The sequence below is a fragment of the Orcinus orca genome, chromosome 2 (assembly GCF_937001465.1).
Source record: "Orcinus orca chromosome 2, mOrcOrc1.1, whole genome shotgun sequence".
NCBI lineage: Eukaryota > Metazoa > Chordata > Mammalia > Artiodactyla > Delphinidae > Orcinus > Orcinus orca.
In genome coordinates this window covers 117,520,703-117,546,365 of record NC_064560.1, presented here as the reverse complement: position 1 = coordinate 117,546,365, position 25,663 = coordinate 117,520,703, and the positions used below count along the sequence as shown (strand labels likewise).

The window sequence follows — 25,663 nt, the reverse complement described above, 5'->3', positions numbered from 1 at the left end:
CAACCACCCATCTGTTCTCAGTTATCTGTGTGCTTGAGGGGTTTTTTGTTTGGGGAATTTTTTTAGGTTCCACATATAAGTGAGATTATATGATACTTGTCTTTCTCTGTCTGACTTATTTCACTCAACATAATGCCCTCAAGGTCCACCCATGTTGTCACAAACAGCAAGATTTCATTCTTAAGGCTGAAACAATGTTGCCAAACAATATGGCTAAACAATATTCATTGTTTATAATACTCATTTTATTTATCCACTCATCTGTTGATGGACACTTAGGCTGTTTTCGTGTCTTGACTATTGTAAATAATGCTGCAATGAACATGGGGGTGCATATATCTTTTCAAATTAGTGTTTTTGTTTTCTTTGGATAAATACCCAGAAGTGGAATTACTGGATCATATGGCAGTTCTATTTTTAATTTTTTGAGGAACCAACATACTGTTTTTCATAGTGGCTGCACCAATTCACATTCCCTCTTCTCCACATCCTCGCCAACACTTATTTCTTGTCTTTTGGATGATAGCCATTCTAACAGGTGTGAGGTGATATCTCGTTGTGGTTTTGGTTTTCATTTCCATGATGATTACTGATGTTGAGCACCTTTTCACGTACCTGCTGGCCATCTGTATGTCTTCTTTGGAAAAATGTCAGGTTCTCTGCCCATTTTTTTTAATTAATTAATTAATTTCTTTATTTTTGGCTGCGTTGGGTCTTCAATGCTGCGCGAGGGCTTTCTCTAGTTGTGGCGAGCAGGGGGTACTCTTTGTTGCCATGCGTGGACTTCTCATTGCGGCGTCTTCTCTTGTTGTGGAGCATGGGCTTTAGGTGCGCGGGCTTCAGTAGTGGCGGCACATGGGCTCAGTAGTTGTGGCTCCCGGGCTCTAGAGCACAGGCTCAGTAGTTGTGGTGAACCGGCTTAGTTGCTCCGCGGCATGTGGGATCTTCCCGGATCAGGGCTCGAATCTGTGTCCCCTGCATGGGCAGGGAGATTCTTAACCACTATGCCACCAGGGAAGCCCCTCTGCCCATTTTTTAATGGGATTGTTTTCTTTCCAAGGCCTGTCTTTTCTCTTTCTACCAAGCCAGATCCTGGCTGGCCCTAAGGTTGTCTTTACCACTCCCTCCCCAAGCCTAGTCCCATGGATCTCTTCCATACTCATCACTCACTAAGGGGAAGAAGGAGGTAACAGGAAGGACCATGGCATAGCTCAGAGGCTGACCTCAGCTGAACACTTCTTTCATAAGTAAAAGCCAGCAAAAATGGGTGGCTCAAAAGGTGCCAGGGGGACTTCCCTGGTGGTCCAGTGGTTAAGACTCCACGCTCCCAGTGCAGGGGGCCTGGGTTCGATCCCTGGTCAGGGAAGTAGATCCCACATGCTGCAACAAAGATATAAATAAATAATTTTTTTTAAAAAAACAAAAAAACAGTGCTAGGGGCCTGTCTTGCAAGGGGCTGGGGCTGTTGTAGTACAGAAGTGTGTGTGTGAACATTTGTGCCTCTATGTTCGGCAACCATATGAGTACCAGAGTGCCCAGATGTCACGTAGTTGGTCTGTATGTCACATATTATATTCTGATTTGCGGGTCAGAAAAAAAATTAATTAATACACCACATTTGCACTGGGTCCATTCTGGAGTTGTCCATTATGACCTATGCACCAGCCCCAAGCAAGACAAGGCCAGCCTTGGCACCAGGGCACCTCAGAAGCTCCATCCTATGAGAGCACACTTATTGGCAAACGACAGATGGGCTCAGCCCCCAAGTCCTCTTCCAGTCCTGGTGGGAGGAGACAGGAACAAGCAGCTTGGATCAAGGAAGGTTTTCCATTCACTTGTGCCATGGGGGTAAAGGTCTTAGGATCCCCTGGATCCCCCAGAGGCCCCTACCCACCAACCCCATCCTCCCTGCTCTGGGTGCACCGATCTCTCCAAGTCTCCCTCCCCACCTTTATGCCAGGCGTCTACACAGGGACAAGAGTCTCTAGGGACTGAGTACTGTGACCTGACACATGGTAGGCATGCTACATGAATAATTAACATGATTGAAATTGACCCTAGTAGAAATGAATTAATAGGGAGCTTCCCTGGTGGCACAGTGGTTAAGAATCCGTCTGCCAATGCAGGGGACATGGGTTCGAGCCCTATTCCAGGAAGCTCCCACATGACGCGGAGCAACTAAGCCCACACGCCACAACTACTGAGCCTGTGCCCTAGAGCCCGCGTACCACAACTACTGAAGCCCGCGCGCCTAGAGCCCGTGCTCCGCAACAAGAGAAGCCACTGCAAAGAGAAGCCCACGCACTGCAACAAAGAGTAGCCCCCGCTCGCCGCAACTAGAGAAAGCCCGCGCGCAGCAACGAAGGCCCAACACTGCCAAAAACAAATAAATTTATTTTTTAAAAAATGAATTAATACATGATTGTGAGTCTGGGGGTGGATCTGGTGGGTCACGTGTGAGGGTGTAGGGTTCAGGGGTGCATAATGCTCTCATGTCTCTGTCTACCTACCATATGAATGAAGCCAGTGCATCCGCTCAACACCCTTGCCTGGCGCCTACTCAGTGTCCAGCTCCACAGTGAGTCCCAAGCTAAGCCACAGGGAGCAGTTTTATCCCTTTCATCCCTTGAAGGGTCTACGTGTGTACATCCTTGGGAAGAAGAAGGAGAGACCGAGATTTAGATCACAGTAAACTAAACTTTACCTGTTGACTCACAGGTGTTCTTTTTGTCACCCCCTGTGCTTGCCTCATAAAGATGGAGCCAGGTAAGTACTGCAGCGGGAGGCTGTAGGGTGGAAGAAGGAAGAGAGAAGGAAGGGGAGGGTGGTGAAGGCAGGGGCAATCAGTCAGTCACATCTACCACAAGCCGAGAGAGAGAGAGAGAGAGAGAGAGAGAGAGAGAGAGAGAGAGAGAGTGTGTGTGTGTGTGTGTGTGTGTGTGTGTGTGTGTGTGTGTGGTGGTAGGGTTCCAAAATGAAAACAAGCCCTTGAATTTTGTAATACACTCTACAGTTTAAGAAGCATGCCCACACATCCTTCATCTCACTAGATCTTCAACCTCAGGAGTAAAACAGGGAGGGGCTCCTCCTGCGTCCACATGCGCTCTGGGGAATTAGGGGTCATGCTCAGGGTGAGGCCCTGGAGGTGGGGCTGGGGCTGGAACCTTGAACACAGCTCTTGGCAGCTGTGCCATTGGCTCCCCTCAAAAGGAACAAAAGACCACGCTGCTTCCCCTCCTGTTCCCTGGTGGTCCAGTGGTTAAGATTTCGCACTACCCCTGCAGGCGGTGCAGGTTTCATCCCTGGTCAGGGAAGTTCCACATGCTGTGTGATGCGGCCAAAAGAAAAAGAGAAAAGAAATATACATCTCATCAAGGAGGCGATTCTCACCGAGGGAGCACTTCAGAACACCCAGGACCACTCAAATTGGTTACTGCAAGAATGAGCCCTCTGGGCCAGCAGCTGGGCAGTGAGGGCAGGCAGGACGGCCCAATCTAAGCAGACTTCCTGCAGGAATGCGACACAGAGTCAAGCAAGAGATAGTGCCAAGTGGCAGGAGACATGAGCAAAGGCTAAGAGCTGGGACCAGAAGGTCATTAAGCAGGAGCCAAGAAACAGCTGAGGATCTGAGCAGAGATTGGGCTGAGAAAAGTGGGATCTGGGGGGAGGAGGCAGAGGGGGAGATGGGGTGGGGCCCGCCTGAAGGTGGAAGTAGAAGAAACAGGGTTTCCACTGCAGACGCCTCCCTTAGCGTTAGGGAGTTTGGCCGAGGTTGGGAGGGCAGACAGCTGACAGAGTGAGAACAAGAACCCACACTTCCTAACTAGCCCCATCCCACCCAGGAGAACTCAGCTGGCTCTTGAGCCTTGTTGGAGGAGGGGGGTGGAAGGTGGGCACAAAATCAGCACCAGGAGGAAGACAGGATTCTTACTGCAGAACCAAATAACCAAAGCTATTTCTTTCTTTTCCCTTCCTTTCCCACAGGTCCAAAGGATAGAAAGTTCCCCAGCCGTCTCCCCCTTTTCCTCCCCGCTGCCACGTCCCCCAGACCTCCAGCCCCTTCCTAGACCCTCAGGGAGCGACCACAATGTCCCCCAGATGCAGAATAGGGAGGCCTCAGCCCCCATGGGTGGGGCGGGGCAGGGCATCACAGCGCAAGTTCACCCCCTACAGGCGTCAGCCTTCTCCTCTGCTCCTTTCCTGTTTTCCCATCTGTCTCTCTCCTTTTCTCACATCCCCTCCCTGCCCCGGCAGCCCATCCTCTCTCCTGCTGCTTCCCCTCCTGTTCCATGCTTCTCTGCATTCCTGGCTATTCACAGCCTCCCTGGATAGCTGGCTTGCTCCCAAATCCCAACCACACTGCAGGGCCCCAGTGACCTGCCTCTGCCAGAGAAGGGAGGCTGCCTGCCCTCCTCCCTGCTTCCCCCTCCCCCAGCCCCCACTGGCTACCACCAGCAGACCCAGCTCCTAGGCCCGGAACTGGCCCCACCACAAAAAGAGTCACAGAAGAGGCAAGCAGGGTGGGAAGTGGCAGTTTCCAGGCATCACTGAGCCTGGATGGGGCAGCGGCAGCCCTAACTTGGTCACAGGAAAGTCCCCTAACCATGGAGCCTGCCTCTTCCCCACTGGTTATAAGCCGTTTTCAGGCCCTAGGCGGCAGGAGCAGACTGGGGAGTTATCCACCCCCCAGAGTAGGGCCCCAGCCCTGCTCCCCCGGGGCCCCAGGTCCCCTGTGCCCAGCACCAGAAAAGCAAGGTAGCGTCTCCACTCTTCCCTAGGCCTGTGGCAAGAGGCAAAGAGACTTCTCTGGCCTTGGGGCCTCAGGAGTGGTTCCAGCCATGACAGAAGGTTAAACCACTTTTCCCAGGACTCTTCTGGCTTAGGCGATAAAGCCTTGATTTTACTTTCTATTCTTCCTGGTTTCTTGAGTCTGCCACCTCCTCAGGGACAGGCATGGGCTCACATGTACTCCCACTGTCACATACACTCAACCAGGCACATGCACCCATACACATGTATCTGTGCACACAGCAGGCATGTATAGGCGCCCACCCATGCACATGTATACAGACATAGCTATGTGTATGTAAACGCAGCACATAGCCTTGTACCTGCACACACTACCTACAGAGAGGACACGCACATCCTTACCTTGTCACCTCCTACCTTTGTCTCCTCCCACCCTCCAGCTGCCTCTCCTTCTCCTTGGCTCCCGCATCTCCCCTCACCCTGCCTCCTGTCTCCTCCTTGCCCCTGGCCCTCACTGTGTTCCTCTGTAGCCTCCCCCAGCCCCACGTTCACTTCTAAGTAGTCAGCATGGCAAAACCTCTAATCACTCTGCATGGGTTCCTGGGTGAGGGAAGAGAGAAGATGAGATAATTCTGCTTCTTCATTGCAGATAAAATAAACTGAGGTCCAGAGACTGGGAGTCATATCTCAGCTAAAGGAATGTAACCCAATGGATCTAGGTTCCTCCCCTTGTGTCTGCTCTGTGCTCTGGTTTCATCAAGGCAAAAGGCCCAGGGCTAGGAGCAGTCACTTGCTATCCCTGTCTCCCGACCTCCACAATGAGCCCCTGCTAGTGCCCAGGAATCCTGAGTCCCCTAGAGTAGGGGCTGGAGAGGGGGAAGGGGAAGGGAGAGGGATAGTTGACTGCAGGTAAGATTGGCACTGACCTCTGACTCTAATATTGTTCATCCGGCTTTCCACAGGGGCCCTGCCATGGTGGCGGGCATGGTCACGGCCCTGGCCCTGGGCACTGCCATGGTGGTGGGCACCCCCTGGCATGGCAACCATCCTCCAGGTTCCCACCCTGAACCAGGGCACTGTCCTATGCGGGGCCACCCCCCAGGGCCCTGTGGGCACCCCACTGGCCCACATCACTGAGGAAACAGAAGAAACAGGACATAAGAATGGAGAGCATGACCTGGCGTGGGGCCTGAACCAGAATCTTCTGGATCTAATAAACAGCCTCCTGGAGGCCATGTTCTACCTTAAAAGAGCCTATCTTCCTTCACATCCAAACTGGCACTCAGGGGGCCCAGTGGTCTCTGAGTTCCCTAGTTGTGAAAATCGGCACCCAGTCAGGCATTCTCAGTAGTGTCCATAGCATACGGTTGAATAAGGTCACCCCTCCTTTTGTTTTCACTTCTGCCCCACCCCCCATCAAAGGGTCTCAATCTCAAGTATGGTCTCATCACATCTATCCCATCATATATACCCAGACCTGGTGGGCCTTCCAAGGTTCCATCTTACATGCCTCACCCTACAGGTCAGAAGCCTTCAATGGATCCCTAACTCTCCAGATGTTATTTCTCACTATCCCCTGAAAACACATAGAAATTTCCAGCCACTTAAACTTTGCACAGTTTCCCCACCACCACCTCCACCTCACCCCCAGGTCAGGAATGCCTTCCTTCCAAGCCAGCTGAAGCTCCACCATCAACATGAAGGCTTCCCTAAAGCCCATTAGGATGAGTGAGGTCCTCTCTGTCTTTGCACACTGCCCCCTCCTCTGCAACTCCTATCGACCATCACATGGGCCCAACCACACCCTACCCAGTTGGCATCAATTAACGGGCTGGCTTTTTATCTCTCTCACCAAACTAAGCTACTCAGGGCAGGGCCACCACTTCTACACCTCTAGACTCTCCCACCCTCATGCCTACTGGTCTATGCCTTGCACACGGTTTGCACACAATTTAGGGATACCCATAGTCCAATCACTCCTGGGTTCTGACTCTCCCCCCAGCCGCATGCTTCAGCCAAGGCACCTACCACACACACAGAGAGTCTGCTTACTGTAAAACCTCTTCTGCCCATCCAAGTTCCACGTCTGGGATCCTCTCCGCTCCCCAACTCCCAGGCTTCTCACAGGGCCCGTATCTGTTCTAGAGCTATGGTAACAGCCCTCTAGCCCGGCCTCTCCACCGCCCATCACACCGCCCCTCTCTCACAGCCATTCCCTAACAGGGGAAGCAGCAAGCGCCCTGGAATGAGTGGCTACTGGGTACCTCCCAGGCTAAAGTGGGGTGGTTATAAGAGAGAGTTGGGGCTTCTCTGAGTGTCTCTCTTGTCCCTCTCCCCGGCCATACTCTGCACTTGAATAACAGAATCCAGGCTCCACAACTGAGGGGCGCAGAACCAGGTCCAGACCAACGTGAAGACCCAACTTGAGCAGGTGCCTAGCCTTACTGGGAAGGAAAGGGGGGACGCTGAGCGGAGCCGAGACAAATGTGAGTCTAAAAGTAGCCCAACCTCTCAACCCCTCAGCGTCCGGAGCAGTGAAGTGCCGGCATGGAGCTGCTCCCTCTTTGGGGCTGGAAGAGTCTGTGTTACAAGTTATGAGGCTCTTTACACGGTGCCTGGGGTCGCGTTTCCTGGTCCCTCACGGGAAGACGGATGCCCCCCAGGAAAGGCCGATGTGCGAACTACTGCACAGACTCCTAACAGCAGCTCTCAGACCTGGCCTGAGTAGAAGGGCGCACAACTCCAGTCCGGGGGTCTTAAAGACAGCGAGCCTTCGGGCAGCGGCGCGGCGGGAAGCCCCTGTCCCCGCCCCCCGGTGCCGCGCCCATTGGCTGGGCTCCTCATCGGCCCCGCCCAGCGATCGACCCGCTTGGCGTCGACGCGTGCGCAGGAGCCGCCCCCCGCCGCCGCCGCCGCCGCCGCCGCCGCCGCCGCCGCCGCCGCCGCCGCCGCCGCCGCCGCCGCCGCCGCCGCCGCCGCCGCCGCCGCCGCCGCCGCCGCCGCCGCCGCCGCCGCTACTTCAGCACCAGCGCCCGGACAGCGGCGCCGCCCACGGGCATGGACGGCGGTAGCGGCAGCGGCAGCAACGATCCGGCTCCCGGCCCGGGTCTGGAAGGGGAGCAGCGGCCCGAGAGGGAGCCTTTGGCTCCAGACGGCAGGTCCCCGGACAGGTAGGGGCGGACTGCTCCGCAGACCCAGCTCGCAGACCTTCCCAGAATCCCCGCCCCAGGTATCCCCAGTAGCCGCCATATGTCGTCCCATTCAGTCCCCAGCCCCATCTAGAGCCCCTCTGGGGCCTCCAGACTCCCTGCCCCCTGGCCACGCCCTCATTCTGCCGGGTCAATTTTCTCTCTCCCGATACCCCGTACTGTCAGCCCGCTTAGCCCTCACCGCCCCCAGGACCTGCCCCACCCACTGTTCCTACCTTTCCTCTAAGGCCCCGGTATCCCCAGCCCCTCCGGCCTCCAGAGCCCCTCCCTGTAGGCCCTGCCCCCGCGTCTTCTCTGTAAGCCCCAAGCCTGCAGCAGCCTCAGTCCGGGTTCCAGCGAGTCAATGTGGTCGAGGGTGCGCGTGTACTGTAGACGGGAGACTCGCCAAGGTGTGTCCTGGGGGGAGGGCAGACACCCGGTCTCCAAGCTAGGTAGGATCTGTCTTTGTCCATCACCGTCTGTCTCCAGTCTGCCCCACATGGCCAGCTGCGCACGTGTAGGCTCGAGTCCCCACGTGTGGCAGCCACCTGCACTCTTCTGAGGCGCTGCGTGGGCAGGCTCTGAGGCTCAGGCTGCGGTCAGTACCGTCCCTGAAGGAGCACCAGGCTGGCGGGACGGAAGGAACATCTTCCCGCTGCGGGCCCAGATCTTGGTGCCTCTCCTTTCCCTTCCTCCACCATATGTGTGAGGGAACAGCCCAGCCAGGTAGCAATATGGTGCAATTTCTGTGCCCTGCCTGGTCTGCCGCCCCCAGAATCCCTCACCTGACATGACACCGCCTCTCTCTCCTGCCTGGACTGAAATAGGAAGCATTCTTTGGGGGCAAAAGCAGAGGTGGACACATTGTCTTCAGACTGCCCCAGTTAAAATGTGCATTCTGTACCTGAGTGAAGAGGAGACCCCACAAGTGGAGGGAAATGTTTTCTTCCCACTATGTTGACACATCAGCCTGGGTAGATTTAGCCACGTTTCAGTCTGAAAGCCACAGAACTTTCTTCAACAGGATGGTACACAGGATTAATGTGTTCCCTGGACCAGGGGGCTGCCTGGAACTATGGCTTGACCAAAAAGCCAAGTATGGACAAGGCAGAGACAGTGACAGGACAGGGCAGGGGCCAGGAGCATCCCTAGAAGGGACTGGAGAGTCATTTGCTACCTTGGATATTTTGCCAAGGATCAGCCCTGTCTGGTCTGCTCACTTCCCCTGCACGTGTGGGTCATACTTGGGCACAGGAATCACTTGCTCTCTTCTAGCAACTCCCTGAGACCTCTGGCCCCTCTCTGCACTTCCCCAGAGACCCTGGACAAATCAGGCAAAGGGATTCATTTCAATCCAAGAAACAAAAATACATTCCGGCTGAACTAAGTAGCACTCTGGGGAGTGAATAAGATAGCACGTACGCGCGTGCGCGCGCGCACACACACACACACACACACACACACACACACACACACACCCCTTTACTAATGCATTGACAACAGGGCAATTTGAAATAGTTCATTCTTTGTGGTGTTTTATTTTTGTTTTTATTTTTGGGATACGCGGGCCTCTCACTGTTGTGGCCTCTCCCCTTGCAGAGCACAGGCTCTGGACGCACAGGCTCAGCGGCCATGGCTCACGGGCCCAGGCGCTCCGCAGCATGTGGGATCCTCCCAGGCCGGGGCACGAACCCATGTCCCCTGCATCGGCAGGAGGACTCTCAACCACTGCGCCACCAGGGAAGCCCCATTCTTTGTGTTTTTAAAATTACCTTTTTATTTTCCTAGTGGCGTGAATTGCTCCCTCATCTGTCCTGGCCACTCCGCAGGGTCACATGGATGTCCATATGGCTACGTGTCTGTGGACTTGGGGGCATGGTTAATACACATGTACATTTTCCGCTCACGGGGCTCCCAAGAGAGGTGTCTGGGGCACTATTAGCCAGGCCCTGACTGCTGTGACTTTGGCCATGAGTGAGGCCTGTGTCATCACTTTCCATTAACCTACCTGCCTGCCTCAATCACTTAGCTTACAGACCAGTGGGCCCAGGCAGGTGGCCCAGGAAATCGCTCATCCTAGTCAGAGCCATGGAACTGAGAGGGTGAGAATGAAAGCCCCCCGGGGAGGCAAGGCGAGGGGTGCTTAACTATTACTAGGTCTTCCGAAAATAGAGGGCAGCAGCGGCTGGCAGGAGAAAGCTTTTATTCTGAGAACAGTTTGCCTCTTCTCCTTGGGAGGGTCAAGACAAACTCCCGGTTCTACAGCAGTCGGAATGTGGAAAGTTTCAAATTCTGCCACATTCACAATGATGGGCACGGTCATGAAGGGTGAGATTTGGGAGCAGCTGATCCTAGGTCCCTGGAGAGGGATAGAAGGGATTGAGAGGAAGGGGCTGGGGCCAGGGACACCCCAGTAGAAGCAAACCAATGGTGGATGCTGGAATCCCCCTTGAACAGGAGCCTGCTAAGGAAGGGGGTGGCTTATGAGATTTGGTAGACTGGTTAAGGACAACTGGAGTTCCTGTTCTCTGCCAGCACGGCCTGGAGTGCTGGCTTCCCTTAATGAAAAAGAAACTGACACTCCAAGTGGGGGCCTGGCTCCTAGGATAAGCCCAAAGCTCAGTGAGTGCTCTAAGACCATGCACAGCTGAAATAGGCACCCTGGCTGCCCCACTCTCCTGACTGCGGAAAGCAGGCCCTGCTCTAAAGAGGGAGACCAAGACTAATGGGTCACCTTCATGCCTTCAGGATGCAACCCAGACCAAGCACAGTGCCCAGCATGTGGCAGGTGCTCAAAAAAGACCTGCAGAATAAAAATCTTAAAGAAGTAGATGTCCGCACTTATACACATGAACCCCGGTCATTTTTCCAGCTTCCCTTTGGCCCATGGTGATGGGCCCATAAGCTATTTTATCTGCAAGGACACTGGTTGCTGTGTCATTAACTTTATGGGGTATTCTGAGGTCTTGCTTGAGAACAAGTTTAGTCAAATTCCTATTTTTCTAAGTGTTGAGTTAGTAAGAAAAAAAAAATCAGTGGTTTAAATCATGAAACAAATTCTGATGCTGCTTCTGGATAACAAAAAGAAAAGTACTTATAATTATATATGTAGTGAGATTCTCAAGGTGTGAGAAGTTCTCAAATGGAGATATAGTATCTGAGGTGCCTAAAGAGGTCGAATTGTAAATATAAATATACTTCTTAAACTGCACACTCCCTGCAGCACTGAGTGTGGGAAGAGGCAGGAAAGTAAATGTCTTCCACATGCCAGGCTCCACGCCAGGCACCTCACATGTGTTACCTCAGTTAATGCCCATACTAAACCTGAGAGGGAGGCGTTATCATCGTGCCCTCACTCAGCAGACAAGGATGCCAATGCTCCAAGAATTGTGTGTCTTTCCCAAGACCCCAGAGTTAAAGGATGATGGAGCCAGGACCCCACCTCCACTGCTCCCCTATTTTAGTCCAAGCATGAGAATTATACCCCACCCCCTGACTGTCTGCCATCCAGCCTTCTGGGAGGAAGAGGAGGAGCTTGCCTATTCTTTCCAGGTCCTCTGCTTGGTCTCTGGGCAGAACCCAGCCTCTGTGGGCAATGTCCATGTGCCACCACAGCCAGGACTCTGGCCCACGGCCCCTTCAGCAGTGCAGCAGGCAAGACTGGAAGCCAGGGTTTGCTCGGCATAGACCTGGCTCTCCCATGGGAGCTATGCAAGTTGTAGCAGGCAGATGGAAGAAAGGAGACTCGCTGGAGGGCCCAGAACCCCTTGGGAACCCGCCATGGCCCTCAGGCACTCTGTTCTGTGGCCATCTTCTCCTACCCCAGGTCTGGCAATCCTGCCCCTGGGGTGGGACTCCACCTCTGCCTGCACCCAAGGAGTGGGGCTGGGTCCATGCACAGAGTGCTGCCCTCATGCATAATTTGGAAAGAGGAATCTATTGCTGACTCCTCCCTGGCAAGCTCCTTGGGGGTCCCAACTCCCTCTCCCAACTGTGCACACCGTTGCAGAGCAAACCTCCTGCCCCAAGGCCCAGGCTTGGTGAAAAGGAAGTGGTTGCCTCTGCAAAGCTTTCCCTGACCCCCCCACCCCTGTCAAAGTTGGGCCCTCCTCTGGGAGCCTTCAGTCCCGTGTGACTTCCCCTCTCACAACACTCAACGTGGTGGCCCCTGCACATCGCCCACCTACCATGAGTGCCTGGAGGACAAGGACTGGGCTTTATTCATCCTGGCACCACTATTAGCAGCCCGTCCAGCACTCAGCCTTCACTCAGCAAACATCCCTGGGGCACCTTCGGTGTGCAAGGTGCTGCTCAAGGCACTGGGGACACAGATGAACAAATGCACCAGGCCCTGCTCTCCCGGAGCTCACGTTCCATAGGAGAGACAGGCAGTAAACATGACAATATATAATACAACGTCCAGTTGTGGAAAATGCTAGGAAGAAATATAGAGTAGGTAGGGGGATAGGAGTTGGTGGATGATTATTTAGAGAGGGTAGTCAGGGAGGGCTTCTCTAAGAAGGTAATGGTGTGAGCTGTGCAATTATCTGGGGAGGAACATCCCAAGCAGAGGGCAAAGAAAGCTCAAAGGCTCTAAGGTGGGAACAAAAGTGCAGCAGGTGCTCAATAAACGTCTGACAAGAGGATGAAGAGACAACTACAGCAGAAAGAGCACAGGTCTGCAAGTCAGAACTGGGTTCAAGGTCCAGCTCTTCAGGGCTCACTGAACCTCAGTTTTCAAATCTATAAAAGAAAGAAAGTACTTCCCCGGTATGGTTTTTAAAGGAGTAAATAAGATCATATGTGTTTTGAGGTGCATGGGCAGATGAGTGAATGAGACAGTGAACCCCAAGAAGTAGGCTGGGGGTGTAGACCCAGAGCCTCCACCCTCCTTGCCTCTCCCCAGGCCTAGGAATAGAACAGCCTGAGCTCCGTCCGTCTCAGCTCACTGAGCAAGGCTGCTGCACGGTGTGGACCACCGCTGTCTCCCACCCCCTTTTTCCCTGTCTCCTCTCTCCCCAGGTCCCAGAGCAAGGCTGTGGCCCCTGAGGCAAGCCCAGAGAGAAGCGGCGCCCTCCACAGCTGCCCCCTTGAGGACCCTTCCAGTTCTTCGGGACCCCCACCAGGAACTTCCACCCTTCATCCTGTGGGCCCATCCAGCCCCTTGGCCCCTGCCCACTTTACCTATCCCCGGGCACCACAGGAATACCGGGGGGGCAGCTCCCTTCCAGGGCTTGGGGACCGGGCAGCGCTGTGCTCCCATGGCTCCAGCCTCAGCCCTTCCCCAGCCCCCTCACAGCATGATGGGGCCTGGAAGCCGGCATCTGTGCAGCACCATGTGGTCAGCGTCAGGTAAGGAGGGGTCCAGCAGCCTGCCAGCTGCCCTGGAAGGTGGGGCAGGGCTTAAAAGTGGGGTTGACACCCCCCCCCCGGACTCTGGACTCCATCACTAGGAGGCAGCCCAGGATGTCCCCTGCGTCTGATGGAGGAGGCAGCCTGGATGGAAGATGAAGGAAGCATTGGAGCTTGGGAGTGGGAAAGCCTAAAAGGGTTGATGCCATCTTCCTCTATCCTCCACCCCCATCCCAACCTCCCACCCTACAAGAGGACTCTAGCAAGCAAATGTCTTTTCTTCTCTTCCACAGGCAGGTACGGGCCTTCCAGATGCCAAAGAGGTAGGCCTGGCCCTTCTCTGGAGCCCTAGGGGTCACCAGGCCAGTCCCCAGTTTAGCCCCACCATCCCTTGTTGGTGGCTTCTAAGCCCCCGCATTCCCTGCTATCACACCCAATGCTAATTCATGTGGGATCTCTTCCTCTTTCCCAGCTATTCCCAGCTGATTGCTGAGTGGCCAGTGGCCGTGCTGCTGCTGTGTCTGGCTGTCATCCTCCTCTGCACCCTGGCTGGACTGCTGGGAGGCCAGCTACCCGATTTCTCCAAGCCCTTACTGGTGAGGGACCAAGGGGAGGGATGGGCCCCCAGGCCTGGCCACCTCAGCTCAGTCTGGGGCAGAAAATGGGAGTGGCGCAGCTGGGAGTGGGGAGGCAGCAATGGGCTCTCCAGAGAGAGCTGGGAGATGGTATAGAGGTGATCCTCGTGTCCAACAATCCAGGCAGGCGGGCCAGCCTTCCCTGCTCCAGGGACCCAAAGGGGCAGAGCCGAGAAGGGAGAAGGAGAACTCCCCCTCCTGCCGGCCTGATCTTCTCTGCCCTCCTCCCTGCAGGGCTTTGAGCCTCGGGACACGGACATTGGGCGCAAGCTAGTGGTCTGGAGAGCACTGCAGTCCCTCACAGGCCCCAAGAAGCTGCTTTCCCTTTCTCCAGACCTTGAGCTGAACAGGTAACGGGTTCCCATCTTTCCACTGCTGGGGGGAACCGGGGAAAGAACGAGGCCTCCAGAGAGCGGCCGAAGGCAGGTCAGAGGGCCTGGCATAGATTTTCTCTCTGCCTCAGCTCAAACCCCCATACCACTCTGAGCCCCACACCCTGGAGCAGTGCCCAGGAGGGCATGGTCCGGCCTCGGAGGATGGTGGAGCCCCTGGAGGCCAGAGGGCAGGAGAGCTTCTTCTGTGGCCCCCCTGGTAAGCTGCAGCCTGGCCAGTTCCTGGCTTTAATGGTGGTTACCCCCTCCCCACCTACGAGAACAGGAGGGCCCAGGAGAACAAATTTGGGCAAACAGAAGGGGAAGGAGCCTGGCCAGTCACATTCAAGCCAAGGAAGTTGAGTTAGAGCTGGGATGATGAGGCAGGTCTCAGGTGCTCCAGCCAGGTAGGGGCAAGCTGGATGGGGGTGTGCCACAGGGGAGGGATGCAGGCCCAGGATCAGGCAGGCAGGCACAGGTTTCAGGCTCCTGGGAATCTAAACCTCATATGGCCCTGGGTAAGCATCTTCCCTTTGGTGGGCCCAGGACCTGGGGCCAAAGGGTGAGCTGTGGGCGGTGTGTTGCAGAGAAGAGCTATGCACAGCTGGTGTTCATGTCCACCTCAGCGGGCAGCCTGTGGAACCTGCACGCCATCCATTCCATGTGTCGCATGGAACAGGATCAGGTGAGCTGGCTAGGGAGGTGCCAGGGGCTGGGTGGGGGAACCAGGGACACCAGGGACCTGAGCATAAGGAAATACAGCTGAGCCAGGACTCCCAGCCTGGACTAGGAGAGAGCATTCCCTGCTTAGAAAATTACTGCAACCCTGCTGAGAGGTTCTGGGTTGGCAGGGAGAGAAGAGTCAGCTGTTTCCAGAAGAGCCAAGATACAGGTGCTGGAAGACAGACCCTGCAGAGCCTGGGGATTTTCGAAAGGTCCTGAAAAGGAGCCTCAAGAGCTGTTGAGGAGGCCCCGGCCCAAGGCCCCCAGCCCCCATCAACCCAAGCGCTGCAGATCCAGTCATGCTAACTGGAGAACCATGTGCTATAACATCTGCAGAAAGTTTCGCTACTAAAAACAGTGTGAACACCACTAGGCTTAAAGAACATGTGCTCTGGAGTCAGATGCCTGAATTCAAGGCCAGCTCTAATACTCCTTGGCTGTGTGACCTCAGACACATTTCTCAACCTCTCGGTGCCTCGGTCTTTGTATATATAAAATGGGAATAATGGTAGTTTCCTCATAGAGGTGTTGTGACAATGAAACAAGGTAGAATTTGTAAAAAATATAGCATAATGACTGACAATAGTGATCTCTCAATAAATGTTACTATTGTCACCATGATCTCAGGCCCAACGCCATACATCCAGTTGATGGCAGTACAGGGCCTCTGATTCCCAGGCTAGCATTCTCTGTAACTATACCAGCTATTGTAATGTCAGCATCAGGGTGGGAGAGAAAAACAGGCATGAGGTCTGAAAAAGAAACAGCCCTATCCCTCACAAGGTTTAAGCAGACCACTGGACAGAGATAGGGGGCTAGGGTTTGGCAGTGACCCTGATCCTGGAATGTTTTGGCCTCCACTTTTCCCACCTGTCCAGTTCCCTGGACACTTGGCCCCATTCCATCTGTGGCTGCCACTTCCACTCCTACTTCTGTCTCAGGCAGTGCAGAGTTGGGGTGTGTGACCTGCTGGGGCCCTTAGGGCAAGACCTCTCAGGAAGAGGCCTGGGGCCGCATTCCTGAGGCTCCTCTTTGACAGAGTCAAGACGTAGCTGCTGGAACCTGGGCCTGACCAGTCAGGTTTTGCTGGGCAGTCAAGATACCTCTCTGCCTCTGCCCTGCAGCCTGAAAGGAGGTGAGAGGGCCTCGGACAGCGCTGGGGAAACCTGGGCCCCTGCACTGCCCCTGAGCTCTCTCGTGCTGTGTGTGTCCTATAGGTCCGCTCCCATACCAGCTTTGGGGCTCTGTGCCAGCGTACAGCAGCCAACGAGTGCTGCCCCAGTTGGTCCCTGGGCAACTATGTGGCCGTGCTCTCCAATCGTTCCTCCTGCCTGGACACTACTCAAGCCGACACAGCCCGCACGCTGGCCCTGCTGCGGGCCTGTGCCCTCTACTATCACCGTGGTGCCCTGGTGCCCTCTTGTCTGGGACCCGGGAAGGACAAGCCCCCGCGCTGTGCCCAGGTTCCCACCAAGTGCTCCCGGAGCAGTGCTGTCTACCAACTCCTGCACTTCCTGCTGGACAGGGACTTTCTGAGTCCCCAGACGGCTGACTACCAGGTGCCCTCCCTCAAGTACAGCCTGCTCTTCCTGCCCACCCCGAAGGGTGCCTCCATGATGGGCATCTACCTGGACCGCCTAGCCGTGCCCTGGGGGCTCTCCGACAACTACACATCCATCACTGGCATGGACCTGGGCCTCAAGCAGGAGCTGCTGAGGCACTACCTGGCCCAGGATACGGTGTACCCCTTGCTGGCCCTGGCCGCCATCTTCCTCAGCATCGCCCTCTACCTGCGCTCCCTCTTCCTCACACTCATGGTGCTACTGGGGGTGCTGGGCTCCCTGCTGCTTGCCTTTTTTCTTTACCGAGTGGCCTTCCGGATGGCCTACTTCCCCTTCGTCAATCTGGCGGCCCTTGTCCTGCTGAGCAGCGTCTGCGCCAACCACACCCTCATCTTCTTCGACCTCTGGCGCCTCAGCAAGAGCCAGCTGCCCTCCGGGGGGCTGGCGCAGCGCGTGGGCCGCACCATGCACCACTTCGGCTACCTGCTGCTAGTCTCGGGCCTCACCACGGGCGCGGCTTTCTACGCCAGCTACCTGAGCCGCCTCCCCAACGTCCGCTGCTTCGCGCTCTACATGGGCACGGCTGTGCTGGCGCACCTGGCGCTCACGCTGGCCTGGCTGCCCTCCTCCGCGGTGCTCCACGAGCGCTACCTAGCGCGCGGCTGTGCGGCCCGGGCGCGCGGCCCGTGGGGCGGCAGCGCGCCCCGGCGACTGGCGCTGGCGCTGCACCGGCGGCTCCGCGGGCTAAGGAGGGCGGCCGCCAGCACCTCGCGCCTGCTCTTCCAGCGCCTTCTGCCCTGCGGCGTCATCAAGTTCCGCTACATCTGGATCTGCTGGTTCGCCGCGCTGGCGGCGGGGGGGGCCTACATCGCCGGCGTCAGCCCCCGCCTGCGGCTGCCCACGCTGCCGCCGCCCCGCGGCCAGGTCTTCCGGCCCAGCCACCCCTTCGAACGCTTCGACGCTGAGTACCGTCAGCAGTTTCTGTTCGAGCGGCTGCCTCAGGGTGAGGGCGGCCACATGCCTGTGGTTTTGGTGTGGGGCATCCTGCCGGTGGACACTGGCGATCCCCTGGACCCTCGCAGCAACAGCTCTCTGGTGAGTGACCCTGCCTTCTCGGCCAGCGGTCCTGAGGCGCAGCGCTGGCTGCTGGCACTCTGCCAGGGAGCTCGGAATCAGAGCTTCTTTGGGGCCCAGCCAGAGGGCTGGCCCACGCTGTGCTTCGTGGAGGCCCTCCGGCGCTGGATGGAGAGCCCCGGTTGCGCCCGCCTGGGGCCTGGCCTCTGCTGTGGCCACTCGGGCTTCCCCTGGGCCCCCCAGCTTTTCCTGCACTGCCTCAAGATGATGGCTCTGGAGCAAGGCCCCGAGAGCACCCGGGACCTGGGAGCCCGCTTCAATACCCAGGGCGGCCTGGCCGCCCTGGTCCTGCAGTTCCAGACCAACTTCCAGTATAGTCCAGACTACAGCCAGGCCCACCACTTCTACACTGAGGTCAGCTACTGGCTGGCAGCAGAGCTGGGCAGGGCACCCCCCGGCCTGCGCCGGGGTTGGTTCACCAGCCGTCTGGAGCTGTACAGCCTGCAGCACAGCCTGAGCACCGAGCCTGCTGTGGTGCTGGGCCTGGCCCTGGCGCTGGCCTTTGCCACACTGCTGCTGGGCACCTGGAATGTTCCACTTAGCCTGTTCTCTGTGGCAGCCGTGGCAGGCACCGTGCTGCTCACGGTGGGGCTCCTGGTTCTGCTCGAGTGGCAGCTCAACACTGCTGAGGCCCTCTTTCTCTCTGCCTCTGTGGGCCTCTCGGTCGACTTCACCGTCAACTACTGCATCTCCTATCACCTGTGCCCACACCCTGACCGCCTGAGCCGCGTGGCCTTCTCGCTGCGCCAGACCAGCTGCGCCACGGCGGTGGGGGCTGCAGCCCTGTTTGCAGCCGGTGTGCTCATGCTGCCTGCCTCGGTGTTGCTCTATCGCAAGCTGGGCATCGTCCTCATGATGGTGAAGTGCGTCAGCTGCGGCTTCGCCAGCTTCTTCTTCCAATCTCTCTGCTGTTTCTTTGGACCAGAGAAGAACTGTGGACAAATCCTCTGGCCTTGTGCCCACCTGCCATGGGACGCCGGAACTGGGGAGCCTGGAGGGGAGAAGGCAGGCCGCCAACGACCAGGGCCAGTGGGAGGGGCGCCTGGGTCCTGTCCAGAGCAGTACGAGTTACAGCCCCTGGCACGACGCCGGAGTCCCAGCTTTGACACTAGTACAGCCACCAGCAAGCTGTCCCACCGGCCCTCAGTGCTCTCTGAGGATCTACAGCTGCATGATGGCCCCTGCTGCTCCCGGCTCCCACCAGCCCCTACCTCCCCAAGGGAGGTGTTCCTGGACCACCAGGCGCTCTTCAGCCAGTGCCCAGCCCTGCAGACCTCCTCCCCCTATAAGCAGGCTGGTCCCAGCCCCAAAACCCGGGCCAGGCAGGACTCCCAAGGGCAGAAGCCTGAGCCTGTGCAGGCATCACCAGAAGCCCCAGCCCACTCCCCCAAGCCCAAGCCCCAGGTCGCAGAGCCTCCTGAGTGCCTCTGCTCCTCAGCCAGCACCCTGGAGGGGCTCAGTGTCTCTGACGAGACCTGCCTAAGCACCTCTGAGCCCAGTGCCCGTGTGCCAGATTCCGTGGGTGCCTCTCCAGAGGACCTGGATGAAACTGAGCAAACAGTACCTGAGCGGGGCCAGCTGAATGGGAAGCGGGACACGCTGTGGCTGGCGCTGAGGGAGACCGTGTACGACCCATCACTGCCCGCCTCCCACCAGAGCAGCTCATCCTGGAAGGGCCGTGGTGGGCCAGGGGATGGCAGCCCTGTGGTGCTGCCCAACAGCCAGCCGGATCTGCCAGACGTTTGGGTGCGCAGGCCCAGCACCCACACTTCAGGCTACAGCAGCTGAGGGGGGCCCCGAGAGGCGGGACTGGGGCCCAGAGCCTGTCGGGGGTGACAAGGCAGGGGCAGCAGCAGGCTAGAGCCTGTTGGTGTTTCCTCACATCAGCGGGGAGGGGTCTCACTCTCCAGCTGTGGATTTTGAACCCTGCCAGATGATCCAGCCTTGGTAGGGGCTTCTGCTTCCTCCCCACATCTAGAGGATTCAGTGGGGGGTGCGGGGGGGTGGTCTTTGGAGTGAAACGCCAAGCTCTCCTAGTGACCTGCTAAGGGCTCGTCTGCCCCACAGTGCCAACCAGGACCCACCCTCTGGAATGGGGAAGGCCACAGTCGTAGCTCCGTATATCAGGGGAGGCTGACCTGGCCCCCATGCCAAGTGACAAGAAGGTCAGTGGGACTAAGGACCCAGCCAGGGCACCTCACCAACCAAAAGAGCCCTGGGAAGCCTCAGCAGCCTCCTGGACCTCACACCTTTCAGAGGCTTTTTATCAGGACACTTCCTTCTCTTTGGGGATCCTCTCTGGGCCAGAATTGGGCTGGGCCCTCTGTCCTTAACTACCTGTGTCCCTCACAGTCCTCAGTCTGACCAGGAATTTGTCAAGACCAGGCAGAGATGGCTGCTGGCAGTGAAGTGGAGGAGGAGGAATGGTCGGCCTCTGAGCACCCCTAAATTGCTGACGGTCCCTCATGGGGAGCTGCATTGACATGGAAGGGTCCTCTCCCCTGTTAACAACAATAAGAATCCTTTACGTCCTGCATCTTTTAGTTTGCAGAACACTTCTACACCCATCGTGTCCTGGGAATCTCACCACTTCTGTATGGGGTAGCCTACAGTTGGTCAGGTCCTTTTGCCGCCAGTTTACAGGTAAAGACATTGAGACTAGGTAAGGTTAAGTGATTTACACAAAGTCGCGTAGATAGTAAATGGCAGAACAGGCTTCCTGACTCATTCCACCACAACTGCCACTCTCCTCCTGTCTACCTGCCCCAGGGACGTTGGCCTGTGGCTGTCTTGATCTTTGGTCTCTGACAATCTCTAACAACCTGCCTTCGCAGATGCCTCTCGGTAAACTCCCCTCCTTCCTCGCTTTAGGCCTCCATCTCCAGAAAGAGCTACGTTCTGAGCAAGCCTGGAGTTCCTCCCCATCTCCCTCGTGCTTCCCTCCAGCTCCAGCTGAGAAGCCTACCATCCATAAGGCATCCTGGCTGTTCTGATTCCCAGGTTCAGGGTCAAGAGGAGGAGGCCTCTTCAGTGGCCACAATGTGTGGAGAGTCCCTGCCAGGAGATGCACTGAGGGCAGTAGAGGCTGAGAAGAGTTCAATTAAGGCAGGAACTCAGGGCTGCCCTCTTTAGGAGTGTGTAAGTCTGAAGCTGTTTTGCAGGTCAAGGTCCCAGCTTCCTAAGGACAGGTCTCTCTAGGGGCACTCAGCAGACCAAAGGCTGACTGCCCCCTCCCCAAAGCAAAGGTCTCTCTGGAAGGTATTATCCCACATGAGAGCTCACGACACCTGGAGCTTCAGCAAGTTTACTGAACACCAACTCTGCCTATGGCACTACATGGGGACAGAGGCAAGGAGGGAAAATCAGACATCTGCCCTAAGGAGCTCACTCTCTAGCTGGGGAAACAGCTCACACACACATGCGGGCATCGATGGGTCACTGATAGTAGCATGCAGCACATGCTGAGGGCCATAGGCCTGTCACCATGACTATTGCTGGAGCTCAAGTACCCAGGAATGGTAACCAGGAAGGCTTCCTGGAGGAGGAACGACTTGAGCTGGGCTTTAGAAGTCCAAGTATCTCAAACTGGAAGGGACCTTAACAATCATTTATTCCAGCAGTTTTCAAACTTTGGAGCCTCAGGATCCTTTCTTCAAAGAATCCTTGTGTGGAAACAGTATATAAAGCAGATGAAAAGCAGCCACTCTGGTGGGTGCTGGGGGTGGGGGAGTACAGAGCCAGGTCAGCCTCCCTTTCTACTGGGCCTCTCAGGGGACCCTGGGGAACCCCTCAAGCTCCTGGTGGCTCTGAAGAATGTGATGCGAAACCACTGATGCAGGTCATTTTATGGATGAGTAGCACAGAGAGGAAGGACTTTTCTAGGGCCAAAGAGACAGTCTGTGGCAGAGCTGGAGGCAAATCAGGGGGTGTTTGGGTTTTTTTTCCTATATTGTTGAGCCCTACCTCCCACTCCGAGTAACCCATAAGAAGTGAGGCCAGAACCCCAATGAAAATATGGGCGTTGTGGAAGAGACAGAAGACCGTGGGCAGAAATGACCGGTTATGTCGGCTCCTTTGCAAGATAATGATACCCATTTGACTCCCGACACCAGGAAGGAGAGACAGTGACTAGGACTAACTTGGACCATCTCCCTGGAGGTCCGCTGAGACCTCTCTCTCTTCATGTCCGAGTAGAATTCAGCCTCTCTGGCCTGGCTTCTCTGCACCATGGACTATATCCTTCTGTTATCACACAGCCAGGCTGAGAGAGCTCTGGTCTCGTCTGGGACCATCAGCCAGAGGGAGGGCAAGGTGAGCCCTACTTACTGAGCACAAGCAGAAGTCTGGCCTTGACTCAACAGCGAGTCCAGCGTCTTAGTGGTCTCTCAATGACGCACCGCGGCTCTTCTGCCCTGTGTTGTAGGAAGGCAGCAGGGCCCTGGACGAAAAGGACCTGCTCCTCTGCGCCCTCTTTCTTGTCTTGCAGGGGGAGACGTTGATGTCTGGGACTGGAGCTTCAGGAATCTGGCCTGAACACAACCAGTGAAACGTTCGAGAGAGCATGAAGTGGTGGCTGGGGTGGGCATCAGGGATCTGGGCACAACTGAGGGCCCTCCGCAGGGTCCCCTTCTGGCAGGCTGTGGCCACACAACCCTTCAGGAAGGCAGATGAGTCAGAGCAGCCGAGACACCCACTGGATTTGTTCTTTACACCAGCGGGCCCAAAGGACTGGAAGAACCCAGTGGTAATCCAAAACATCATCTCACACCCAGAGTGGCCCGAACGAAGAGCAGGCTTCCCACAGCAGTGGGTAATCCCGCCCGCCTCTCTAGCCCCAACTTTGGAAAGCGGGATTTGAAGCACTTTCTATTTCCTTTGAGTTTCAGCAGATCTATTATTATCATTATGGGTGGTTACAGTGAGTGTATGGTCCTGGACACATGTGGGGAGAGGCTTAGATGCATGCTGTGAGGCAAGGGAAAACCAGTCAAAGCATTCACGATGGCTCTGGAACATTCAAGAAATGCTTTCTTAACACTGAGACACTGCATGAACACTCATTTGGGACTTGAGGTCATTTCTCCTATTTGTGCCACAGGTCCTTGAACTCACACCCAGAGCATGAGTATGTGTACCGTATATTTTAAGAATGTAACTTGGAATAGTTTGTCACTATGGGGAAACCCATCTTTCCATGGCTGAGGCACTCTGGTGACAATGTTAGAGATTGAATTGACCGGCAGAATCTTAGATTTTACAGGCACATCCCATACCATGATATTTAGGCAATATCTCAGCTTGAGCCTGATTCTGAAAGAGACATCTCACAGGAGATTTATAAGCCAAATGCCCTCAGCTCCTCCAACTAACTCCTTCTTCTCCCAGTGCATGACAAGACAGGGAGGTGGGGGAGGGGTACCAGGAAAGAGGACATATTGGAGAGTTTCTGATCTTTTCTTCCATGGTGGCCTTATCTTGGCCTTTGATAATACACGTGGGCAATGACAAGCTCTCTGGCACCCATGCCATGCATCAAGATTTGCTTGAAAAAAAAAAAAAAGATTTGCTTGGGGGTGGGAAAAACAGACATTCCTTACACTTTCTAACCTCACCCTTGTTCACAGGGACAACAGTAACTCAAGGTGTAGTGGTGTTTATGCTTAAGAGAAGAAGCTGTAACTCAATTCACTGGGAAGATGAGAAACAAAAGAAAGCCACTGTGTGCTGTGTAAATGGCTGGCTGTCCCAAGCCACCTTGCACTGAAGAGCCCTGGAAGGACCTTGATAAACTTGTTATCATGAGGCCTCTGTGTGGTTATTCATGTTAGACCTTAACATAGGGAAAAGATCAACATTTTACCAAGTTCACAGACATCAAACAAGAGCTTCAGGATTGCTAACAAATATCACTCAGCTGGGCAGACTGACGTAGATCTGAATCCATGACCTCCAACCTCACCTGCAGTCTCCGCCCTGCCTAGCTAGCTTCCATTCCAGTTACTAGTTTCCATTCTTTGCAATGATCATTTCATACTTTCTCTACCTGCTTCAGACATCAGATGCCCTTCACCTCCCTGCACCCCGACTTTCAGTAGACAAAAAACTCATTATTCATGAGGAAACCTGGAGGCATCAGAGTGAAATGTGCTCACCTTCAAGGCACCAAGTCCCCAACTCACCTACCGTGCTCCTACTGGCTTCTCAACCCATCCCTTGTGTTACAAAGAAAGAAGCAGTAATGGCCCCAGCAATGGCTTCACACGCTTTGCATGAGAGGCCTTCAACTAGGGCTTGCATTCCCACAGAGACATGAACACTTTCTAGAAGGTAGGTGGGCACAGATAGTTTTAAGGGAATCAGTTTCAAGAGCTTCCTTCTTCATAATTTTCCTCTCCTTATATTCATCAGCCTAAGAAGGAGCCTTAGGTCTGCAAGTTCGCCTCCCCAACCTCCGCTTTCCCAGTTGACCCTTCCTTCATTCTGACTCCTACTCTGGCATCTCCCTCTGCAGTATTTTCTGAAAAACAAATAAAAGGACTACTTGAGAATGCTCTGCTTGAGGAAGTCCTTGAGAGAGCAAAGCCAAGAACATACAAACATTATTATAACTGTATTCCATATGTTCACATAGCTAAGTAGAGACTTAGAAAAAAATATATATATATATATATTTTAAATACCCAAATTGAATTTGTAGAGATGAAAACTAAAATGTCTGATTAAAAAAAAGAAAAATCCCTGGATGGGATCAACGGTTTAGACGTTTTAGAGAAAAAAAAAGGATTAGTGGACTTGAAGACATAGCAATAGATATTATCCAAAATGAAACACCAAGAGAAGAAAAAAAGTTTAGAAATGAATAAAGAGCATACACAATATACAACAAGCAGAAAATATGTCCTTTACAACTATTTAAAATTATGAAATAATTTAGGCATCAACTAAAAATGAAGAGGGTGCATTTTAAAAATATATTTTTTGTGAGGGTACATGCACAAAGGAGTTTGAAAATGCTACCTAGGTACCATCTCCCTTGCCTCTTTCTCTATGACTTTGCTCTTTTGATCATCTCATCTCCCTTCTGAAGCGTCCTTTTCTTCCTCTCAGCTGGCTCACTCCCATAGGCACATGTACCCACTATTATCTACATCTTCAAGAAAACCCTTCCTTGACCCCCACAACCCACCTTCAGTTATTGCCCAATTGTTCTAACTCCATTCACAGACAAACTCTTCTGCACCTGCCATCTCTGCTTCCTCGTCTCTCATTTACTCTTCAATTTGTTCCAGTGTGGCTTCCACTCCAGCCTCTCCACCAGAATTCCTCTTCTGATACTCAACAGTGACTTTTGTGTGTGTATGAGAAAACATATGCATGAGTTTATTCACTGCAGGATTTTGTACACACCAATGACTTCTCTGTTGCTAAATTAAATGGGTTCTTTTAAATTCTCATCTTGCTTGCCCTTTCAGTTATTTTCAATGGTTTATCACTCCCTTTTTCAGCAGTTTACCACTTCCTTCTTCCTAGCTTCTAAGACACCACCCTTTATTTATTTATTATTTTTTTAAGATGTTGGGGGTAGGAGTTTATTAACTAATTAATTTATTTTTGCTGTGTTGGGTCTTCGTTTCTGTGTGAGGGCTTTCTGTAGTTGTGGCAAGCGAGGGCCACTCTTCATCGTGGTGCGCGGACCGCTCACTATCGCAGCCTCTCCCGTTGCGGAGCACAGGCTCCAGACGCGCAGGCTCAGTAGTTGTGGCTCACGGGCCTAGTCGCTCCGGGGCATGTGGGATGCTCCCAGACCAGGGCTCGAACCCGTGTCCCCTGCATTAGCAGGCAGATTCTCAACCACTGCGCCACCAGGGAAGCCCCTCTTTATTTTCTTCTCACCTCTCTGACACCTCTTTATCAGATGTCTTGGCTGGCACCTTCTAATCACTGCAGCT

The 25,663-nt window shown here is 54.8% G+C and overlaps 1 protein-coding gene across 2 annotated transcripts; it reads left to right on the top strand.

The window, feature by feature from the left end:
* The first annotated feature begins 7,658 nt into the window (after window positions 1–7,658).
* DISP2 (dispatched RND transporter family member 2) lies at window positions 7,659–24,578 on the top strand. Of its 2 annotated transcripts, XR_007474951.1 has the most exons (9): window positions 7,659–7,919; window positions 12,960–13,289; window positions 13,583–13,612; window positions 13,762–13,885; window positions 14,159–14,274; window positions 14,388–14,515; window positions 14,883–14,980; window positions 16,236–22,458; window positions 23,339–24,578. XR_007474951.1 is itself a non-coding variant. In XM_004274001.3 (8 exons), exons 1-8 carry the CDS (start codon window positions 7,807–7,809, stop codon window positions 19,500–19,502), a joined length of 4,206 nt encoding a protein of 1,401 aa, XP_004274049.1. In that variant the 5' UTR covers window positions 7,659–7,806; the 3' UTR covers window positions 19,503–23,297. The 2 variants fall into 2 exon arrangements, 1 of the variants encoding a protein (XP_004274049.1); XM_004274001.3 differs by lacking the exon at window positions 23,339–24,578 and having other exon boundaries at window positions 16,236–23,297.
* Window positions 24,579–25,663: the final 1,085 nt, after the last annotated feature.

Coding starts and splice junctions, on each gene's coding strand:
- DISP2 (XM_004274001.3), top strand. CDS start 7,807: ATGGACGGCGGTAGCGGCAGCGGCAGCAACGATCCGGCTCCCGGCCCG. Junction 13,886..14,158: donor ATTTCTCCAAGCCCTTACTG/GTGAGGGACCAA, acceptor TCCTCCCTGCAG/GGCTTTGAGCCTCGGGACAC. Junction 14,275..14,387: donor CCAGACCTTGAGCTGAACAG/GTAACGGGTTCC, acceptor TCTCTGCCTCAG/CTCAAACCCCCATACCACTC.